The sequence below is a fragment of the Belonocnema kinseyi genome, chromosome 1 (genome assembly GCF_010883055.1).
Source record: "Belonocnema kinseyi isolate 2016_QV_RU_SX_M_011 chromosome 1, B_treatae_v1, whole genome shotgun sequence".
Classification (NCBI taxonomy): Eukaryota; Metazoa; Arthropoda; class Insecta; order Hymenoptera; family Cynipidae; genus Belonocnema; species Belonocnema kinseyi.
Window position 1 is genome coordinate 115,542,704 of NC_046657.1, and position 20,834 is coordinate 115,563,537.

Here is a 20,834-nt window from a genome sequence, read left to right on the forward strand (position 1 = left end):
AGTGATCTGTGTGGTTCTCAAAAATGGTCTTAGTCTGCCAAGTATTCTATACTTTAAATAAAACTTGAACTATTAACTGTTTCTAAAGATTCTTCTCTGACTATTCCTAATCTGGCAAAATTAATTAGTTATAAACATAAACATTTAACACTGCTGAGTGCTCTCCCTACTCATAAAAGTATAACAGCGAGTGGCGCGCCTCTCGAGGGCAGCACTGGTTTTTAAATATTTTTCTACACTGCTTTGAAAATTATTCCCTGAATATATTTTTATGTAATTTAATATTGAAGAATGCTAATTTTTACCAAGCCTTCATTTACATTTTGTATTTCAACCAAATTTTTCAATAAATAAAAAAATTCATCCAGGGTGTCAGTAAATGGTCGCATGTCACTAACTGGTGTCTTTACCTTAATGCAGTATGTCAGTACTTGTATGTTTGTGCAGAAGTAATTAAACCTTCAAAAATTACTATTTATCTGAAACCAGGACATTTTTTTGGGAATGAATTCATTTAAAGCAAGGGCTATTTTCAGTTTTTGCCACTTCGGTTTAATTCGTATCATTTAAAATCAAACTCCAATATTATATACTTTTAATTCAACAAGATTTATATTGCTGAAATCAACCAGCAGTAATATGATGGCGACCATGTCCCGTGGTTTGGTGCATTTTGGCCGGAATGCACAACCCACGAATTAATAATTATGTGTCAAATAATAACGTAGTTAAAAACGGTTTTGAGTAATGACATATATTACCTAATAATATGAGCCTCAGACTAAAGAATACAAATATGTAAATCTCATTTCAATTTATAATTTACAGGACATTTAATTCAAAGTCCTGCGTAATACCCCACTCTCCCCTACCGAAAATTTAACTTAATTTATCTCAACTTAAACTTATCGTCCATTTCTGGTATTTTGATGTTGAATTTCATCAGTTCCTGTGCAGAATTCCTGAAAATAAAACTAAGAAATTAACCACCAAATTTATAAAACCACCATAAAATGTTTCTATTGCAATTTGAAAGAAGATAACAAAATATCCTGAAAAAGAAAAGAAAAAAAATATTTTGTTTGGGAAAAAAGAGGAAAGAAAAATGAGAAAGTAATTTTTTTACTGTTCCTGCCAGTTAAAATTGGTCTTGTCTTGATAAGGGTGCGATATGTGTGCGGATTAGTTAGTGATTGTTGTTCACAAATGTTTTTTTATGATTTGATAATAATAAAATTAAAGAGACGAAAAAAATAAAAAAGTGAAGGAAGGGGATTTGGTTGGTTGCGTTCTCATTTTTCATTCCTTTTTTTTCATTTCTGTCCAAAAAAGAAATTTTTGTTTTTTTTTCCATGAAAATTTGGTTTCTTGGTTTATTTTAAAAAATTCTGAATATTAACTTGATTATTGGACGTTAAATAGGATTTTAAATTTGATTTTAATCTGGTTTAAAATTCTTAAGTTTTAATCATAATTTCCATAATCAGCACATTTCTGATCTCGTTATATGCATGTTATGCTGATAAAGCTCGAATATAGTAAAAATCAGATAGATCGGTATCTTATACTGTAATTACTCAAGCTTTATCCAAATCTATACCAGGGGAGTCAACTAAGGTTCAAACTTGGAAATCAGGCGGCATTCCAACGATTTTAATGAAAACTTTTGCATCATGTTGCTAATGATGTATAATGAAAAGTTCAAAAAAATTCTTTTCGCTAATTGTTATTTATTTTTTTTAACAAAGAATTCCGAAAAATGGATTTTAAAGGTGAATAACTGAAAGAAACAAGGCCCTAAGACCAAGAAAATAGTGTGTATATGTATATTAAGGTTTCTGATTATAAATTTGAGAGCAAACAAATTCAAAATGCCGGCCAAACTATTTTTTAACATTTATTAAAAAAGTAAAAAAAAATTATTTAAATTTGCCATGCATATTCTTTAAGGCATTGATAAGTAACGTGAAATAAGTTTTGAGCTCAAAATGAAGGGTGTAACCACTCTTAAATTGAGCAAAATACAACTAAAAAGTGATTTTTGGCGTTTATTTTGGAAACGGTGCATCGAAAAAAAACTATTTTCTACAGACAAATATTTTTTACAATTTACAATAAGAACATCGGTTTAAATTTTTCCTCTCCAAGTCAGACTTTCTGAGTAATCAACCCTCAAAGTAGGTGGTAAGTTTCAACTCCCGGGTAACACGCTCCTTCCACAGCTCATACCTCGAAAAAAGATGTTTTTTTTTTGAGGAAAATGTAATAAGACTTAAATTGTAGAACAGAAAATTCTGCACATTTTTAGTAAGATACACTTTTATCCAGAAACGCTCCCATTTCGAGAAATGAGCTACGGAAGCAATGTACCACCCGCGCGGTGTAACTCACACTTTACACTAAGAGTTTATTACTCAGAAAGCATGAGTCAGAGAGAAAAAGTTTATACCGAAATTCTTATTAAAAATTGTAAGAATTATTTGTCTGTAAAAAATAATTTTTTCCCGATGAACCGTTTCCAAAATAAACGCCAAAAATAATTTTTTGTAGTTGTTTTGCTCGCATTAAGGGTGATTACGCCCTTCATTTCAAGTTCAACTTATTTAATGTTACCTAACAATGCTCTAAAGAATAAGTATGAAAAATATTAATAATTTCTTTTCCTTTTTAATAAATGTTTTAAAAATGTTCGGTTGGCATTTTTAATTTGTTTAACCTCAAATTTATAATAATCAGCAACCTTAACGTACGTATACATACTATTTTCGTGGGTTTAGGGTTTCATTTGTTAAATTTATTCAACTATAAAAACGTTCTTTTCGGAATTCTATGTTTAAACAAATAAATAACAATTAGTGAAAAGGTGTTTTTTGAACTTTTCATTCCATATCTTTAGCAACACAATGCAAAAGGTTTCATTCAAATCGGTGGAACGCCGTCGGGTTTTAAAGTTTTTCAGTTTGAACGTCTAGCGTGACTCGTCTATACATAAAGAGTTTAAGGTAGAAAATCCGAGCCAAGGAATATTTTCTAGGGTTAAGAGTTTAACGTACACTACAAAGATAACACACTAATTGGAATCGACCGAATCGATCTAAAAATTGGGCTAAGCGAGTTCGTGAACCCTTGAAGGCGGTTCTTGTTATATGTTATCTTTTAAATGCTTTCCGTTCATTTAGACTGACTATGATTTTTCTCCATAGAACGTGGCCTTATGGAGGCATTGCCCCTGGCTGATACCACACCCTTACGACTGGTTCTACCAAGCCCCTGCTATCGTCGTGCTCTGCATAAACGTCATTTTTCTTTTTATGATAATGTGGGTGAGTGCTTTGGTATCTATCAGCGAATAAAGATCGCATTTGTAAAGAAACACGCGATACATCTAACAATGAGTGATGTTTAAGAACCTAAAGAAGAATCAAGAAGAGTGAAAATCAGTTTTTTACAGCGACACTTTTTTTTTTATTTCCTGCAGGTCCTGATAACAAAACTGAGGTCAGCGAATAACGTGGAGACTCAACAATATCGGAAAGCTAGTAAAGCCCTTTTGGTACTCATTCCACTTCTGGGCGTCACCTATGTTTTAGTGCTGGCTGGTCCAGAGGAAGGCCAAGTTGCTAATGTGTTCACTCATTCGAGGGCCTTTCTACTGTCTTCACAGGTAAAATTTATGAGAAGATTTTATAATTTTTCAAGGACCCATTTTGCCGAAATATAGTTACGCACTGGTTCATACGTACATATACATTAGATATATTATCCACAATTTTAGAAAAAAAATCTGAATAGCCACGCGACCGTGCGGTTATGCAGCAAATGAACAAAAGGAGGATTTTTATTTATTGACTATTATTATTTTAGTATACATATTTCTTATAACCTGAATTTTTTAAAATTAATGATAGTAACTTTAGTGAATTCCAATTAAAGATATACAATAGCACTGAGTTTTATGCATTTAGTTGGATCATATAAATTGCATTGAATAGCATCAAAATATTGATTAAATTTCTTTAAATTCTATCAAATTTAATTTAAACATTTTAATTTCGTGAAAATATGTTTAATTGTTTTAACTTACGTTGAATATCATTCAGTTCATTAAAATGTCTTCGAATTTAATTGAGTTTGATTGTATATTGTTGGATTCTTTTCAATAATGTTGAATTTCGGGGCATTTTATTACATGCCTTTGCATTCGATAAAACTCAAATCAATTCTGTTAAATGCCATGTAAATATTTTATAGTGCACATAATTTCTTTCAGTTTCGTTGGAATTTCTTTAATTCAGTCGAAATCATTTGAATTTTATTAAATAACGTCGATTTTCATTAGAATAAATAAAATTCCTCCGAATTTCATTGATAGCACTGTTTTTTCTCTTTTCTTCTAAATTTATTTGAAGTACATAGAATTCTAGTCAATTTTATTAATTTCATTAGCCCTAATTATTGTTAATTTCATTGAATTAAGGCTGAGTGACATTTAATACTATTTAAATCCCATACAAATTGATTATAATCGGTTGGTCACGTCAATTTTTTGAGAAAAACTTAGTGAAATGGTTGAAACAACGATTTTGGCCATATATACACTGCACCTTCTTAATAATGCCGCTATTTATAGTGCCTTCAATCCTAATCCAAGCTCGGGCTCTGCCCCCACTTCTGCGCTTCATCCTACTCCAGGGCTCTTCAGCGAGGGGAAATTCGGCCGCAAATACTCATTTACCACATGTCTCGTTTTCACCACGACGACCCTCTACTCAGCTGTAAAAGTGAGACGGAATTTTTCCGTGCTGACTGAGGAGGCGTAGTAGTGGAAAAAAAACGTCTTGCAAATGAGTATTTGGGACCAAATTTCCCCTCGTTGAAGACCGCTGCCCTACTCCTGTAAAGTTCGGATCCGACTTTCTCAATAATTCCGCGCGAAGGTTATACAAATTTTCACACTTACTCCTGCACGAGGCATTAATGCCAGCGTGGCACTTTTGAGAAAAGACTTCCGACATTCGTGCACGCTCGAGAGCGTGACTTGACCGGGAACCCTGTTCCGAGAAAAGTTAGTCCCCTACAAAAGGGCTATTCAGCGAGGGGAAATCCGACTGCAAATACTCATTTACCATATGTATCGTTTCCACCACCACGATCCTCTACTGAGCTGTAAGAGTGAGACGGAATTTTTCCGAGCTGAATGAGACGGCGTAGTAGTGGAAATGAAACATCTTGCAAATGAGTATTTGGGACAAAATTTCCCCTCGCTGAAGACCCCTGCCCGACAAGCCCGATCCCGGCATTATTGAGAAGGTGGAGTATTATTGGCTTTAAACATTGAACGAGAATTGAAGGCTCGGAAAGCAAAAACGAACGGGCGTTCGAGCAGTAGAGAGTGTGGGGATGTCGTGCAGAAAACGCGACAAAAGACATGTTCTCTCTTTTGTGGCATTTTCAGCGCGTCCTTTCCACTCCTGTCTACTACTTGAGCGCTCGTTTGGTTCTGCTTTTCGAGCCTTTAATAGAACTTTCACCTTGTTTTTAATTTAAGTTTGAACCTTCGAATGCACTTCAGATAATGATAGGAGACTTGAATGTAAACCGTTGGGATTGTTTTTTTCTCAGTGGCTCGCTATAGGTTTCATTAGGGGTATGCAGAAAAAGGATAAACCGACCCGCGCGAGTCGGATTTCGTGTGTACCGGCATTTACGAATTTTACAATAATTGTTAGTGAAGCAGCAATGAAATGATTTTTACGTAATTGGGATATGAATTTTTACAAGCTTTTATTTGAGTTGCTCTGTGGTTATGTGCGTATTTTAGGGTTAAATTTTGCATTCCAGTTTTGACACACCTCCGCATATCCAATCGGCATTTGTGTCCTATAGAGTTTCAAACTTCGGCGCCCATGCCCACTTTGAATGCCAATCTTTTGGTTTTAGCAAGAAAAATTTAGGACTGAGGAACGGTCCTACAACTGACCGAAACTATAAGGGTTTCAACCCGGGACTACGAAAACATTAAAAATGGTTTTAGTTCGGTCTATTTTGTATTTACGAAACTTTTTAGGTTTATGAGAAGGCTGTCAATTTATTGCGCACCTGCGGATTTTGCGGTTTGAATTTGGTTTTTAATCACGTTTTTCTCAAAAACTTGATCAAAGATAACCAGAAACATTCCGGATACCTAATCGTGTATTACAGTGTTTTAAATTTCGTAGAATTTAATTTAATTCGTATAAATTTAGCTTAAATTCACTTAAATTAATTTTGCATTCACAAAAACGCGACTACATCGAAATTTATTGCCGACAAAATGGACCAGTTCAATACGGATGTGAACAGTTTTTATCGCAATTGAGGTCATTCTTAAGGTTTTGTAGCCCCGGGCAGAAACCCTTATAGTTTCGGTAGGGTGTCCGTCCGGCCGTTGTACTTTTTCCCAAGAGGAAAGTGTGGGAAAGAGGGGTGAGGAAAAGTAAGAGGATAGCTAGTATGAGAAGTGAGAGGATAGCTAGCATGATAAGTGTGGTGGGGTGCATAGAAGAATGATGAAGGGGGAAGTGATGGAACGGAAGAAGATGTAGGTAGAGTAGTAAAATTAAGGGAGGTAGAGTTAAGGGGAAAGTGAGGGCATAGAAATAGGGAGAGTTGGGGTATTGAGAGGAACTGGGAAGGAAAGTTTCAGTGAGTATGGGAGGATATGTAAAGGAGGAGCAGTGGAAGCAGGCAAGAGTAGATAGAGGGGAAATAATGGGAGGGGTTCAGGTGAAAGGAGAGACAGTAGGGGAAGTAGGGAAAGAGATGCAGGAATAGTAGGAGAATTGAAGGATGGTGCAGTGAAGGGGCAAGTGAAGAAGGGAAAGTAGGGAAAGTAGAGGTGTTGATAGGGACGGGGAAGGGAAGTTTGGGATAGTATGGGAGGGAAATTAAGGGAAGAGCAGTTGGGGGAGGCAGGGGTAGATAGAGGGGGGTAATGGGAGGGGGAAAGAAGCCGAAAGGTGTAGCAGTAGGGGGAGAGGGGGAGGGAAAGTAGGGGAGGAGGAGATTTTATTTGAACAACTTAAACTCTTTTTTGTAGACGGCCGGCACCTACTTTGACTAATTTTTCATAATCGATTTCAGGGTTTGTCCGTGGCGTTGTTTTATTGCTTCCTCAATACCGAAGTGCAGAATACAGTGCGGCATCATTTCAACAGGTGGAGCACTGCTCGTAATCTCGGAACAGATCGAAGGTATTACAATAACTGGTCACCCCGTTCGAGAACTGAGAGTATAAGGTATGAGAAAAGCTGCCAGGTTCGCAGTCCTCATGGGAAACCTTTTTTACTCTATTTTCCTTACTACTCTATTTGCCTATAGAATTCAAAAACTAGTGATTAGAAATTCAATTAAAGTGGGGAAGAGTAGACCGTGCTCGATAGAACTAGGTTTTGATTAAAACATTAAAATTTTACGGCGAGACAGTCAAAGAAACTTGATACTGATGCAAATAAATTCTATAATTAAGGAGTTCTGGACAAGAAGGTGACAGGCGCTCGAGAACGAGTAAATGATTGTCCAGGCTGTGACGTCAGGTATCAAAAGTGAAATTCGAAATTTGAAAAAACCAAAAATATAATTATATAGCTCTTGAAAAATGAACCTGAGTCTCCATTTACAGTTTTTCTCGCGGGCTGTAAATTTTCCAGTAAATAAATAAAAACTGACTTTTTTTAATTGAACAAAACATGTTTTTTCAAATTCAGCTCGCTGTAAGTAAGTCGTTTATCAACTAATTAACAAAATTCTTTTTGAGGTTTATTCGTGACACTCTAGCGGATGCTACAGTGTCCAAAAAACGTCAAAAGTTAATTTCTAATACTTTTTTTTTAATCCGAATGAAAAACCACGTTTTTAGACTTTCACATTAAAAAAGTGAGCGAGGAAGTTTGAGCTACGACAACCTTCAAGCGAGCGAATTTTCCGCCAATGTATTGGCCAACTTTTTAGAAAATCTCAATTCGATTTGATTTCTACTTCCATAATTACAGCCAGCTTATTACGAGCTCGCGACGCGACACCACAGGATTTTTCAGGGGACGCCGCTGGAACGCTGACTAGTACGAGCGAGTGGACAAAACAAAGGATGAGCAAGGACGATGTTTCAGGCTTCAGGCCGCGTCCCCTGAAAAATCCTGTGGTGTTGCGTCGCGAGCTCGTAATAAACTCGCTGTAATTATGGAACGAGAAATCAAATCGAATTGAGATTTTCCAAAGAGTTGGCCAATACATTGGCGGGAAATTCGTTCGCTTGAAGTTTGACGTAGCTCAAACTTCCTCGCTCACTTTTTTAATGTGAATGTCTAAAAACGTGGTTTTTCATTCGGATTAAAAAAAAAACATTATAAATTAACTTTTGACCCTTTTTGAACACTGTAGCCTCCGCTAGAGTGGCACGAATAAAAATCAAAAAGAAATTGGATAATTAGTTGATAAACAAATTACTTACGGCGAGTTGAATGTGAAAAAACATGGTTTGTTCAATTAAAAAAAAGTCAGTTTTTATTTATTTACTGGAAAATTTGCAGCTTGAGAGAAAAACTATATTTTTGGTTTTTTTAAATTTCGAATTTCACTTTTGATGTCTGACGTCACAGCCTGGACAATTCTTTTACTCGTTCTCGAGCGCCTGTCGCCCTCTTGTCCAGAACTCCTCAATTGTTTCTTTTTAAAAAAGGTTAAATTGCTAAATATTTTATGAGAAATGCAACAATCACTCAATGTTCTTAAAAATTACACTGCAGAATAAAAACTGTTTTATACGGACAAAATATAATGAAATAAGCCAGAGTAAATCTGTTTAATGGTTAATTAATGGTTAATCTGGTTAATATTCGTTTAAATTAGGTTACCACTATATACTGGGGATGATGGCGTATAACCGTTTATATAAAAATATTTTTAAAACTTGAATTTTTTTATTGAGTACATTTTATACTTGCTCGGGGATAAATGTCAGGGTAAACACCTGCGCAGTAGTATATTTGAAACAAACATACGATATCAAATTAACAAAATATCACAATTTCAAAACATTCACTATCCAGTACGGCCTACTCTCTTTGAAAAAATGTGAATTTTAAATACTACCCCCACTTTACATTCCATATAGATTTCATATATTACAAGTAGGATAAGTTGAAAAATGTCATAACGCCTATAGAATAGTCATTAAAAGTTTACAGTGAATTTAGTCCATTACATTTAGAAAAGCAGAAATAAAATATTGAAAAAATGGCGTTACGAAATTCTTGGACGTCTCCTTTTCAATTAATTTTTTTCTAACAATTGCATGATGACTGTTTCAATTTCTTCGAATACCTTTATGTCGAATCCATTTCAAATCCGGCATAATCAACATATTACATGATTATTCTGACCTAATTTTTATATTTAAAGAAATTTATATTATCATCAAAAACAGTTAAGGTTGATAGTGTTGATTTCTAATTTCATGGATTGTGGAATGATATCTACAATTCTACACTGTTCGCTGTTAACTGTCTCTGATGATAATAAAAATTCCTTTCAATTACCCGTATCATAAATATAACATACCTGGCTTAAAAAAGAGTGTATTTCTAAAAAAAAGATTCTTCTTTCGATCTCTCTAATAGCTTAATGGGAAAGCACACGACCGGCAATCGGAAGTTCTGTGGTTCGATTCCCAATGGAGCGTAGTGAGTAGATCTTTTTGAGAAAAAAATGAATTTATGTATATATTCATTGTAGTAATCCTAAAATAAAAAGTAGGCTGGCGGTATTTATTTATCGTTATGACTTTTTTCGATAAAAATACAATTATTATCAAAGGTACCTATAGCATTTTAAAAATAAAAAAGTAAAAAAACGCATGATATGAAAAAGTCAGGAAAATAAAAACGCTACTGTTTGAAAGCCCTATAAGGCTATCATAATACCTTTTTCAATTTTCTTGAAAAATCGAAAATTCAAAGTTATATCGCATGAAAAATAATAAAAAATTCAATTGTGCGGTCAAACTATGCAAGATATGAAAAAAAAAGAATTATGCACCTAAAAAATATCCACAAATTTGTTTTGAATCACTTTTTGATAGGACGCGTAGTTTTTGTTTTATTCGTAAAAAGCAATATTAAAAATCAAAATAAATTAAATTTTTCTACAAACGACACGAGCTACGAAAAAAACAATTCAACAAAAGTTGTTAACCCAAAAAGAGCTACAACTTTGTTATTTATCATTTTTTGATAGGACGCGTAGTTTTTGTTTTAATCGTAAGAAGTAAAATTGAAAATAAATTAATTAAATTTTTTTAAAACGACGCAAGTTACAATAACTTGTTATTTAACCAAAATTTTCCCGTTAAGTGCATCCACACATTTTCTTAGAAACGTTTTACGCCAGGATGCATATTTTCGTTTGGAATAGTAAAAAATGACATTGAAACTAAACGAATTAATTAAGGACAAACGGCACAAGTTGCTTAATACCATTTTTTATAGGTTGCGCACTTTTTTCAAATTATGAGAACAAGATAATGAAAATACATATATTTCAATACCGATGCATATTGGAAATTGTTATAATATAAATGCATTGAGATTATAGATTTTTCAATAGCTGATAATAAAAATTAGTGAAAATAAGGAGCCAATCTTAAAGTAATCATAAAAAACTACATCCTTACATTATCTTGCAATATATTTATAAACAGTACTAGCTCGAGATATATATTAATAAATATAATATAAATTTGATATAATAGTGTTGAACACAATGTAGAAAAGTTAACATTTTGGACAAAATCGAGTACGAAGCTCGAGATACCTGATAAGAATGTGTTCGTTAAAACCGAATGAGTTTTAACAAAAGAGAATTCACAATCACCAAATTGCAGTTGTCGACGCTTTGACCTTTAAATTTTAAAAGGTCGGTGCATAAATGTGGGGGAAATACAAAGACTGAGCGCTTAGCGTGAGGTAAATACATTCACAAGCACCAAGCGCGAGACAAATACATTAATGAGCGCGAAGCGCGATAACCAATGTCCACGCGCTCTAGGTGCACCCAAACTTGCGTGCGAAACAAGCCGCTACTATTATAATTTTGATTGTCGGAAATTTGAAATGATACTTTTTCAACGGATCTCCACGTTTCGAGACCCCCTGAATCCGAAAATCAGGTTTTCACGATGGCGTCTGTCTGTCTATCTGTCTGTCCGTCCGTCCGTAAACATGATAACTCTCGAAAAAATGAACGAATCAAATCCATCTTTGGCACGATTAGAATGTGTACCTCAAAGCCTACAGAGCTTTGAGAAACTTAATCTTTGACTATACTTAATTAAGTAGACAATTCAGAATATGAAGACGCATATAAATACTGTCATCTAAAAGAGATCTTTTTGATAAAGTTTTTTTCAAGCATTCCAAATGCAAAGAATAAATATCCGAGCGCGAAGCGCGAGGTGCAATTATGTTCGAGCGCGAAGCGCGAGATTCAACCGTCGCGCACCTTAGGCGCACTCAAACTTGCGAGCGAATTTTTTTTTAGTTAAAAATTCGTCTCTTTGATTAAAAACTTTACTATTTTGACCATTTTTTGGTTGAAAATTCATCTTTCTTGAACGAAATTTAATCTCCTTTGTTGAACATATATCCTTTTTGGTTAAAAATACAATTGATTGGTTGAAATATCAATTGTTACATACTTTATTGAGAATTCATTTTTTTTGCTGAAACTTCGATTATTTGACTTCAAGCTGAAATAATTTGTAAAAAAATTAATATTTTTTATTCAAGATTCATAATTGCATTTGAAACTTCAACTACTTGCTTTTAAATACACTTTTATTTTGAAAATTTTACTGTTTTGTAAAAAAATCATATTTTTGCTTAAAATGTCAACAATTTAGTAGAAAATTAAACTTTTTAGTTCAAAAGTAAACTTTTTAGTTGAAAATTCATAATATTTTTGTGAAAATTTGTCTTTTTGGATGGATCGTTTATTTTCTTGATCAAAAATGGATATTTTTGGTTAAAAATTAATTTTTTTCTTAACAATTTTTTTTTTATCTGAAAATTTAACTATTCCGTGTTTGGTTGAAACTTTACCCTGTATATTGGTTAAGTTGAAAATTCGTCCTTTTAATAGAACATTAATCTTTTTCGGCGAAAATTCATCTTTCTGGTTAAAAAATTAACTATGTTGTTGAAAAATCATTTTTTTTAACTTATTCTATTCATCAGAGTTTTTATCTAAAAAATTACCTTTTACATTCTTGTTGAAAAATGGAATATGTATATTTTATAAGTAACTCTATATTGCGTAAGTTAAAAATTCAACTATTTGGTAGAAAATTTATTTATTATTTTGAAAAGTCATCTTTTTGTGTAGAAAATTAACCTTGTTTGTTGAAAATCCATCTTTTTAAATTAAAATATCTACTGCTTTCGAAAAAATTCGACTTTTTAGTTAAATAATTTTACAATTTTGTTGAAAAATCATCATTTATGGTAGTAAAGTCATCTTTCTTGGTTGAAAATGAACTGCTTTCATTAATATTCAACTTCTTCCTACGATTTTTGGTTTATTTGTTTTAGAAATTCATATATTTAATTGAAATTTATTCTTTTATTATTAGAAAACTCGACCATTTGACACAAAATGCATCTTTGCATGTTGAAAATTAAACCATTTGGTTAGAAATTCTACTATTTTGTTGAAAATCTAATTATTTTGGGAAAATTGAACTAATTGGTTAAAATCATTTTTTATGGGAGAAAAGTCACCCTTCTTGGTTGAAATCTTATCTTTCTTGTTTTAAAAGTAACTTTTTTTAAAATTTCACTGTTTTCGGAAAGATTCGTCTTTTTGACTTGAGAATTTTACCATTTGGTTTAATCTTGAACTATTCTTTGGAAAACTAATCTCTTTTAATGCAAACTTCTTCTTCTTGGGTTTTTAATGCAACTGTTTTGTTGAAAATTAATATTTTTTAATTAGTCTTTTTGTATTGAAAATTCATTTCTTTGTTTAGAAAGTCTTTTTTTGTTGAAAAATCAACTAATTTGTTGAAAATGCAATATTTCGACTTGAAATCTTAGGAATTTAAAGTATTTAGTATTGGCTTTAATATGTTATCTAGACTAATTTTATTTTTAAAAATTTATAAACATAAAATACGTATTTAGCCAACGGCTGCGTTACTTTTGCGGGTGGGAGAGGTAAAAATAGCCAAAAACTGTAAACGTAGTTTATGAATGGCCCATAAGAGGAAAAAATGTTCATGTGAAAAGAAAGTGAATTGGGCCGCCATAAAAAAATACTCTGATGGCGCGGTGCACAGTGTGACAAAAAAACGTTCTTGGACGAATTGATTTTCAGAAGACAATCATTATGCAAGTTTAACTTTTGTTTAATGAAAGCTAATACAAAATTTCATTGAACTGTCATTGTCTATTTAAAATTTTTTTTTTTTTTTTATTTATAAAAAAAAATTACTTTTGATGTATACCGGCTTTGGAAAAATGCTTTGATTCAATAAAAAATACTTAGAAAACTGAAAGCAACTATGCAAAAAAGATGCCCAATAGTAATGCAAATGTTAAAAAATTGGTTAAATTCGTTGTAAACAAATAAGTGGATGAAAATGGTTTCTTGGGGATTGGGAGCGATTTGTCACTTGATTCGCAATAAATTTCAACAATTTATGCACAAAAGAGTTTTTTAGTTGAATTAATAAAAGTTAATACATAATTTGTTTTTTTTAAAGCAATTTTTATAAACAAATATCCATATCAGATATTTTTGATAGAATAAATAAAGTTTTTCTATGGAATCGATTACACATCACTTGGAAATAAAACCTAAGTATAATATTTGGCCACCAAATAAAAATTAATCATTGTTTAAACTACCTCAATTAACAAATTTACTATTTCATATTTCTGGAGGTACAAACTTGATTTTCTTGGTGCAGTTAACTATAAATAACATACTTATAACGATAACGATCCACTATTTTTATTTTTATTAACAATGTAGGAGACAAATTTTTCTTGGCTAATGCATTTGTAAACAGAAATTTTTTACTCATGGAGTGTAATTTAGTTATTTAGGTAATAGTTATCGATACAAAATGTTAAAAAATGTGTGATTATCAATTGACTATACAAAAAAGACAAGTTGAAATGCTAAAAAATATCCAAATAATGCATTTGCTAATTAAGTTTGGTTAAAAAATTATCAAATATTATCGATTTATAGCAAAAAATCATTGCCAAATAATTGGTTGTTAGTTCCGTGAAAAAACGGTATTTTATTTATAAATACATAAAATTATACAAATTTGTTTAAGCAATTGTTTTTTACAGTAATAAATTGTTTACTGTCATCAAAATGTTCTTAAAAATGTAGAAGTTAGTTATTTACAGTTAATTGCATCGAAAAAATCCAGTTTTTACCTCCATATATGGACAAATAGTGCATTTGTTAATTAAGGTGGTTGAAATAATTATTAATTTTTATTTGTTGACCAAATATTATACTCAGGTTTTATTTTCAAGTAATATGTGATTGATTCCATAGAAAAAACTTGATTTATTCCACCAAAAATACCTGATATGGAAATTTGTTCATACAGGGTGGACATGCTGGGGCTTACATACATGGCGAGTTGAATGCTACCCGAATTGCACAACAGCAGAGGAGAAGCAAGCCATTATACAGGGGTATTGTCATATTTCGCGCCTTCAAAGTTTCATTCGGATTGGCCATTCGGTCAAGTCCGTGCATCTTCGAATCAAGTTTATGATAGTTTCCATGGTTGCATTCGAAACTTCAAAGGGATACAAGTGTCAAAACAATATAGGTTATTTTATATAGTAATTACAAATAATAAAAGTGTTTAGTTAATAATGAAGTGAGACATGTGAACTGAGAAGTAAACGTCATTTTTTTATGTGCCAATAACATTATAGAATGGCTGCTAAGTGACAAATACTATAAAATAGTAATAATATTCTGTGCTTCCAGTGGGCGAAGAGTGAATGGTGGTTAACGCTTATTTTTACTGCATAAAAAAGGTATGTTATGAACAGACAGGATATGATTCAAATAAAGTGAATGAAATATTACATGCGTAAACTTTAAATTAACATTGCCTACATTTACTGACAGCGATTAGGGAAAACAAGTGAATCTGAACATAACCGTTTGAAGTTTCGAACGCAAACATGGAAACTATCATAAACTTGATCCGAAGATGCACGGACTTGGCCGAATGGCCGATCCGAATGCAGTTTAAAGGCGCGAAATATGAAAATACCCCTATATAATGGCTTCTCCCCTGCTGTTGTGCAATTCGGGTAGCATTCAACTCGCCATGTATGCAAGCCCCAGCGTGTCCACCCTGTAGAAATTGCTTTTAAAATAACAAATTATTTATTAACTTTTATTTTAAAAACTCTTTTTGTCTATAAATTGTTCAAATTTAATGCGAATCGGATGACGAATCGCCGTCAATCCCTACGAAACCATTTTCATTTACTTATTTGTTGACAAAGATAAATTGGTTAGAAACAACTACATGGATAAAACAGGCATCTGCTCATATATTTATGGTGTTTTTATACGCCTAAAAAGGAAAAGTGATCTTGAATTTTTCAAGGGCTACACGCACCCCCCTGAATTTCTTCCTTTTGATGAAAAATTATGCTGCAACTTTTGTTATATTTAAAAAAATGTTTAAAGGTTTCCCTATACTGTTTTAGGTCCGATAATGAATTTTCTCAGTCTTCGATTTTTAAAAAACATAAACTTAAGGCTAAAAAAATCTTATAACCCAAAAAAGTGTTTGTTATTTAATGAGAAATAAACTCTAAATTTTATAAAACAAACCAATTTTTTGGAGATATTATCGGGCCTAGAATATGAAAGTTTTGAATTTCATTACAATTTATTTTTTCCCTGGATTAATATGCACAGGATTTCTTCTGCAACAGAAAGAGAATATTCTTTACAATGAATAAATAAAAAATATTCAGATCGAGTGATGAAAAAGTCTATAATTTCGAAATACACTAAAATACACATTTTTGGTAGTTTAAAGATTCTTATAGCACTTCAAATTTTATTTCATCTATCATTTTATATATAAAGTCTTATTTTCAGTGATTGACAATTCAATGAAATCGGATAAAAACGAAGAATTGCACTGAAATCTACATCTTTTTTCAGGTAAGTGGCGTGTAAAGATTTATCTTAAAGAAATATAGGTATTTTTAATGTATAAAAATGTGTATTTTTGGTGTATTTAGAAATTCGAGAGTAGGTCAACCAGTATAAATATTTTTAATTTATTGCTTATGGAGAATATTCTCCTTATATTTAATAGTCCAGGCAGATTAGCTTGAAAACAGGTCATTTCCAGAAAAAATACATCAAATTTTATGATTTATCATACATGGTTCCTTATGGAATCAAAATCAAATTTCAAAAGAGTTTTTTTCTGTCCAGTAGATGGAATCACCCTCAAATCTAACATTCCCTAAAAATTGGTTTTCGGCGATTATTTCGAAAGGGGTCACAGTTTCCGAATAATCCACTCTTGGAGTGGGGGGTGATAGACGAGATTTTTCGATAATAATGTATAGAACTAAAATTGTAAATCAGACAAATCTCTATAAATATTGCTAAGTAATTTGTTGAATAGTTAAACAATTAAATATTATATAAACATTTTTCCAAAAATAAATCAGTGACTTATTTGATGAAAAACTGACTGAATTCGAAATTTAGGCCCTACTTTGAAGCCGTCACTCCTACCTTAGTAGGGGCTAGAAGCTGTAAAGTAGTTTCTAAGTAAGCAGCGATCTCAATGTAATCTAGACCCCACTTTGACGCTAAAAGTGTCCGAAATCGGCCGTTCTTCCACGTTTAGCTTTAAAGTAGAGACTGCATTTAAAATCAATTAGACCCTCTTTTAAAGCCCAAACTACTACTGTAGGACCTATGGCGTCAAAGCAGGTTCTCTATAATCTCACACCAATATGGATGAATAGAAATAAGTTTTGTTGTTTTTCAGAAAAAATAAAATAATAACTGTAATATAAATATCAAGGATATTCGCAGTTATCTTTTAGACATATTATTAATAGAATTTTTTTATTATGACGCTAAAGCATAGTGCACTGAAAAATCCTCAAGTACTAAGAAACGAACCCGAGATCGCACGCACGTCGTTTTATCTCGTTTGACCTCTTTATTAAGCAAAGATTCTTAAAAAAGTCGTTCAGCATCATAACTAATCTTATTATACTGAAAAATACAAATATTGAGTTGAAGATTCAATCTAATATTCATTAGGAAATAAGTTTATATTAACAATAACGGTACTGGTTTTATACTCAATTGTCTCGTCGTCTCAAAATTCGAGATGAGTAGTATTTCCATACATTTGGCTGTTCTTATTCTCGAATAAATATGATAAAAAAGTTAAAAAGTTGAAATTTTATAACAAAAAGAAATTCTGATTCTTCCTAAATCAAGTGGTAGACACGTCAATAGTCATATTCCTCTAAAAAAAATGTTTCAGAAACTATCAATTATTATTTTTTAGTTACAAAAATGACCAAACCATTGGAAAAGTGATACTGTTCCTTGGAAAAAAATTATTTTCTTCATAATATCATGTTGCAAATAAATTAACCGTAATACTGTCATAAGAATTGAATGAAAATCTGTGAATTTAATTATAATTATTAAATCTATATTTCAATATATGTTTCAAATCTTTTATTTCATACATAATATTTGTTGTTAGCGATAGAAAATATATTATTCTTATAATCTGTTTTGATTCCCAATCACCTACTTGACTGTTTAATATACAAACTTTCATTAATTATTGATAACAATGTTTATAATGACTTATTAATCTACAATATTTAGTAATTTTCAATTATAAGTGTCATTGCCATACAAATTTTCAGCATTTTCGGTTAAGAGAAAATATTTTCCTGTGATTAAGCATTACAAATAAGTATTGATTTATATAAAAATAATTAATAACAATCAGGTTAAATCTTGAATGAACAATTTTTGTTAATTAAGTGTGCATTCAGTCATTAAGATGACCAATGAGTTCAATTAACCTAAAAAAAAAAAAATTTTACTTTATTTTCATGAAGTTCGAACATTGTCGGCTCAAAAGATTCAATGTCGGGTTATTATTGAAGGGGAGGTTAAACAGCGTCAAAGTATAGGATCTAGAGTTATAAAAATGTAGGCTTTAACAATTCAAAGTAGCTTCAGAGAGGTGTTACAGCATCAAAGTAGGCTCTAATGTTTCATCCTCTAGGAGTTAAAAGTTTAAAGCATGGGCTATAACTTTAAATAGCGTCAAAGCAGGTTCTAATAAGGAACAGCAGCTTCAAAGTAGGGTATAAATTTCGACTCGGGAACCAAATCGTTCTCGTAGGAACATAAATTTATGCCTTTTTTTTATTTTCGAAAAAAAATATATTTTTAGAACTTGCTCCGGCCATTTTTATGCCTTATGGAGTTCAACATGTAAAATGTTTCATATTTTTATTTCTTCGATTTTGGAAAGAAATTGTAACATATAAAAAACTAAGAATAAAATTTGTTGCAGAGAATCTTTTGTCGGAAATCAATGTAAAGTTTATCGTCTGTTTTTTCTGTGAAGTCAATTTATTTGACATTTAATATACTTGTTCACTTATTTGGAGGCTCTTTGTGATCATCAGATAGACTTGTGTAACTTAACATTTTGAAGCGACATTCTTTAGACATTGGGAATAGATTTCTTTATAAAAACGATTAAACATTTAATTCACATTGAGTTAAGAGTAAGAAAAGCTTATTAAAGATGACACATATCGGTTGAACATCGATTGCAGGGAGTGCAGGTGGATGGCTGCAAAAAAAGTGGACCCTCGGTTGGTCCGCTCATTGTGCACCATATTTGCTGCAGTCCCAAGCTGCGGTCATTGACAATGAATATAATGGTGGAGTAATCATAAGTTAATAAATCTATAGCTGCAGCTATAGATTTATGAAGCCAGAGAGCATGCTCTCTGGGTTATACCAGTAGCTGGTTTTAGGACTTTTCTACTTCAAACCAGGAAATTTTAAAGGAAATTTTAAAGCGAGTTCCAAAACAAGTGCGTGCGTGCGTGCGTGCGTGCGTGCGTGCGTGCGTGCGCGTGTGTGTGTGTGTGTGTGTGTGTGTGTGTGTGTGTGTGTGTGTGTGTGTGTGTGTGTGTGTGTGTGTGTGTGTGTGTGTGTGTGTGTGTGTGTGTGTGTGTGTGGTGTATTAAGCAACTAAAAAGACGATTTTTAATATTTTTGAACAATTAAAATAATTTATAAGTAATTATGCAATTGTCCATAAGTTTGTAGTTGTAGCTGCGTTTTGACTGCTTATAGAAAAATTAAATCTCGTAACTGTTGCATTGCAATAGTTCCTTCAAGATATGAGCTCTCTACATCTGAAAATTACGAAGGCAAAGTTCTGTACCTTTGCAACTCAAAACTTTTTATGCAATTAGATGTGCAGATAAATTTTAGTCTGGGATTATGGTCGGACATGATAATTGAACAAACTATAATAAAGCGCATGAGAAGCGTCGGAAAAGGATTTACAGAAACTGTTTTGAATAAATGGATTTTTGGTTTCCTATTAGCATATTATATTTTCGAGGATATTAAAAAGTTCAACGGAATAACCAAATAGTTTTCAACATGTTGAACTCGGGGATTTGCAAATTATAAAATATGAAAAGCTTGCCCAAACTTTTTTCTAAATTCACTAGTTCCGAAGATCTAATGTCGATATCGAGTGGTATTGTAGCTTCTGAAACATAAATTGCTACGAAGCCGTAGAAATTGGCGAAAAATTACTAAAAGGAGTCGTAATAGAGGGAAAAAAGTTCGCTGCCTTAGTTTCCATTTTCTATTTTCAGTGAGAAGCGCTTAATGAGAAACGCAAAAAAATCATCATTGTACAATATACAGTGGAATTCCGGTTTACCGGAGGTTTCAGGAGTGGCTTCAATGGCCTTCACGGTAAATTGGTGTTCTCCGAACCGTCCTTTTTCTCCTTGTTGCTTGGGGCGTCTTATATTTCCGAACCGTAAACTGCGCAACTCCGCTGATCTTGCAAGCGCCTCTTTTGCCCCCTGAGCCACCTTATCCGGTATATCGGGTTCCGGTAACCCGGAGTCCCAGTGCAGATTGCAAATCATGAGTATGGCCAAAGAATACCACGTTTGCAAAGATTTAAAATGCATATGATAGTCAATACGGAAAGTGTTGGCCACCAATGAATCCCATCGGAATAAAACAGTTGTAGTTGCTCAGGATGAGGATCTCCTCAGTTTTATCATTTCTCTTTTTCCTGCGGAAAAGGATATTTTGTTTCTAAAAGAACGGAAAGAAACTGTACACTCCCGGGGTTATAGTTAGAAACTTTTTCAAGAGTCTGAGACTTTCAAAAACAGAAAGGAATCCGTTTTATTTGCTCACGCGTTTGGGTGCCATACAACCTCTGGCTTCTTCGGACAGGGCCAAATTAAAACAATTGCTTGGCTCAATAAAAATAAATCTTTGTAAGCTGTTGTAAAAACTTTTAGCAACCCCAATTCTATACATGGTGAAGTAGCAGCTGTTGGAGGACAACTTGTTCTCGCATTATACCAGGTGTATACATATGAAACCGGTATTTTTTCAAGAAAAAAACACATTTATTTCAAGAGAATGATAACAAATATTTTATTCAAAGTATGCGC

The 20,834-nt window shown here is 32.5% G+C and overlaps 1 protein-coding gene across 6 annotated transcripts in view; it reads left to right on the forward strand.

The window, feature by feature from the left end:
• Window positions 1-20,834, forward strand: part of LOC117175012 (diuretic hormone receptor-like) — a 296,694-nt gene that overhangs the window by 262,278 nt on the left and 13,582 nt on the right. For 5 of the 6 annotated variants that reach the window (XM_033364520.1, XM_033364512.1, XM_033364527.1 and 2 more), the window contains 3 exons: window positions 3,204-3,323; window positions 3,479-3,664; window positions 7,123-7,277. In XM_033364520.1, the coding sequence (XP_033220411.1) occupies window positions 3,204-3,323; window positions 3,479-3,664; window positions 7,123-7,277 (461 nt within the window). The remainder of the gene's footprint in view (window positions 1-3,203; window positions 3,324-3,478; window positions 3,665-7,122; window positions 7,278-20,834) is intronic. The other variant, XM_033364535.1, reaches the window with a different exon arrangement.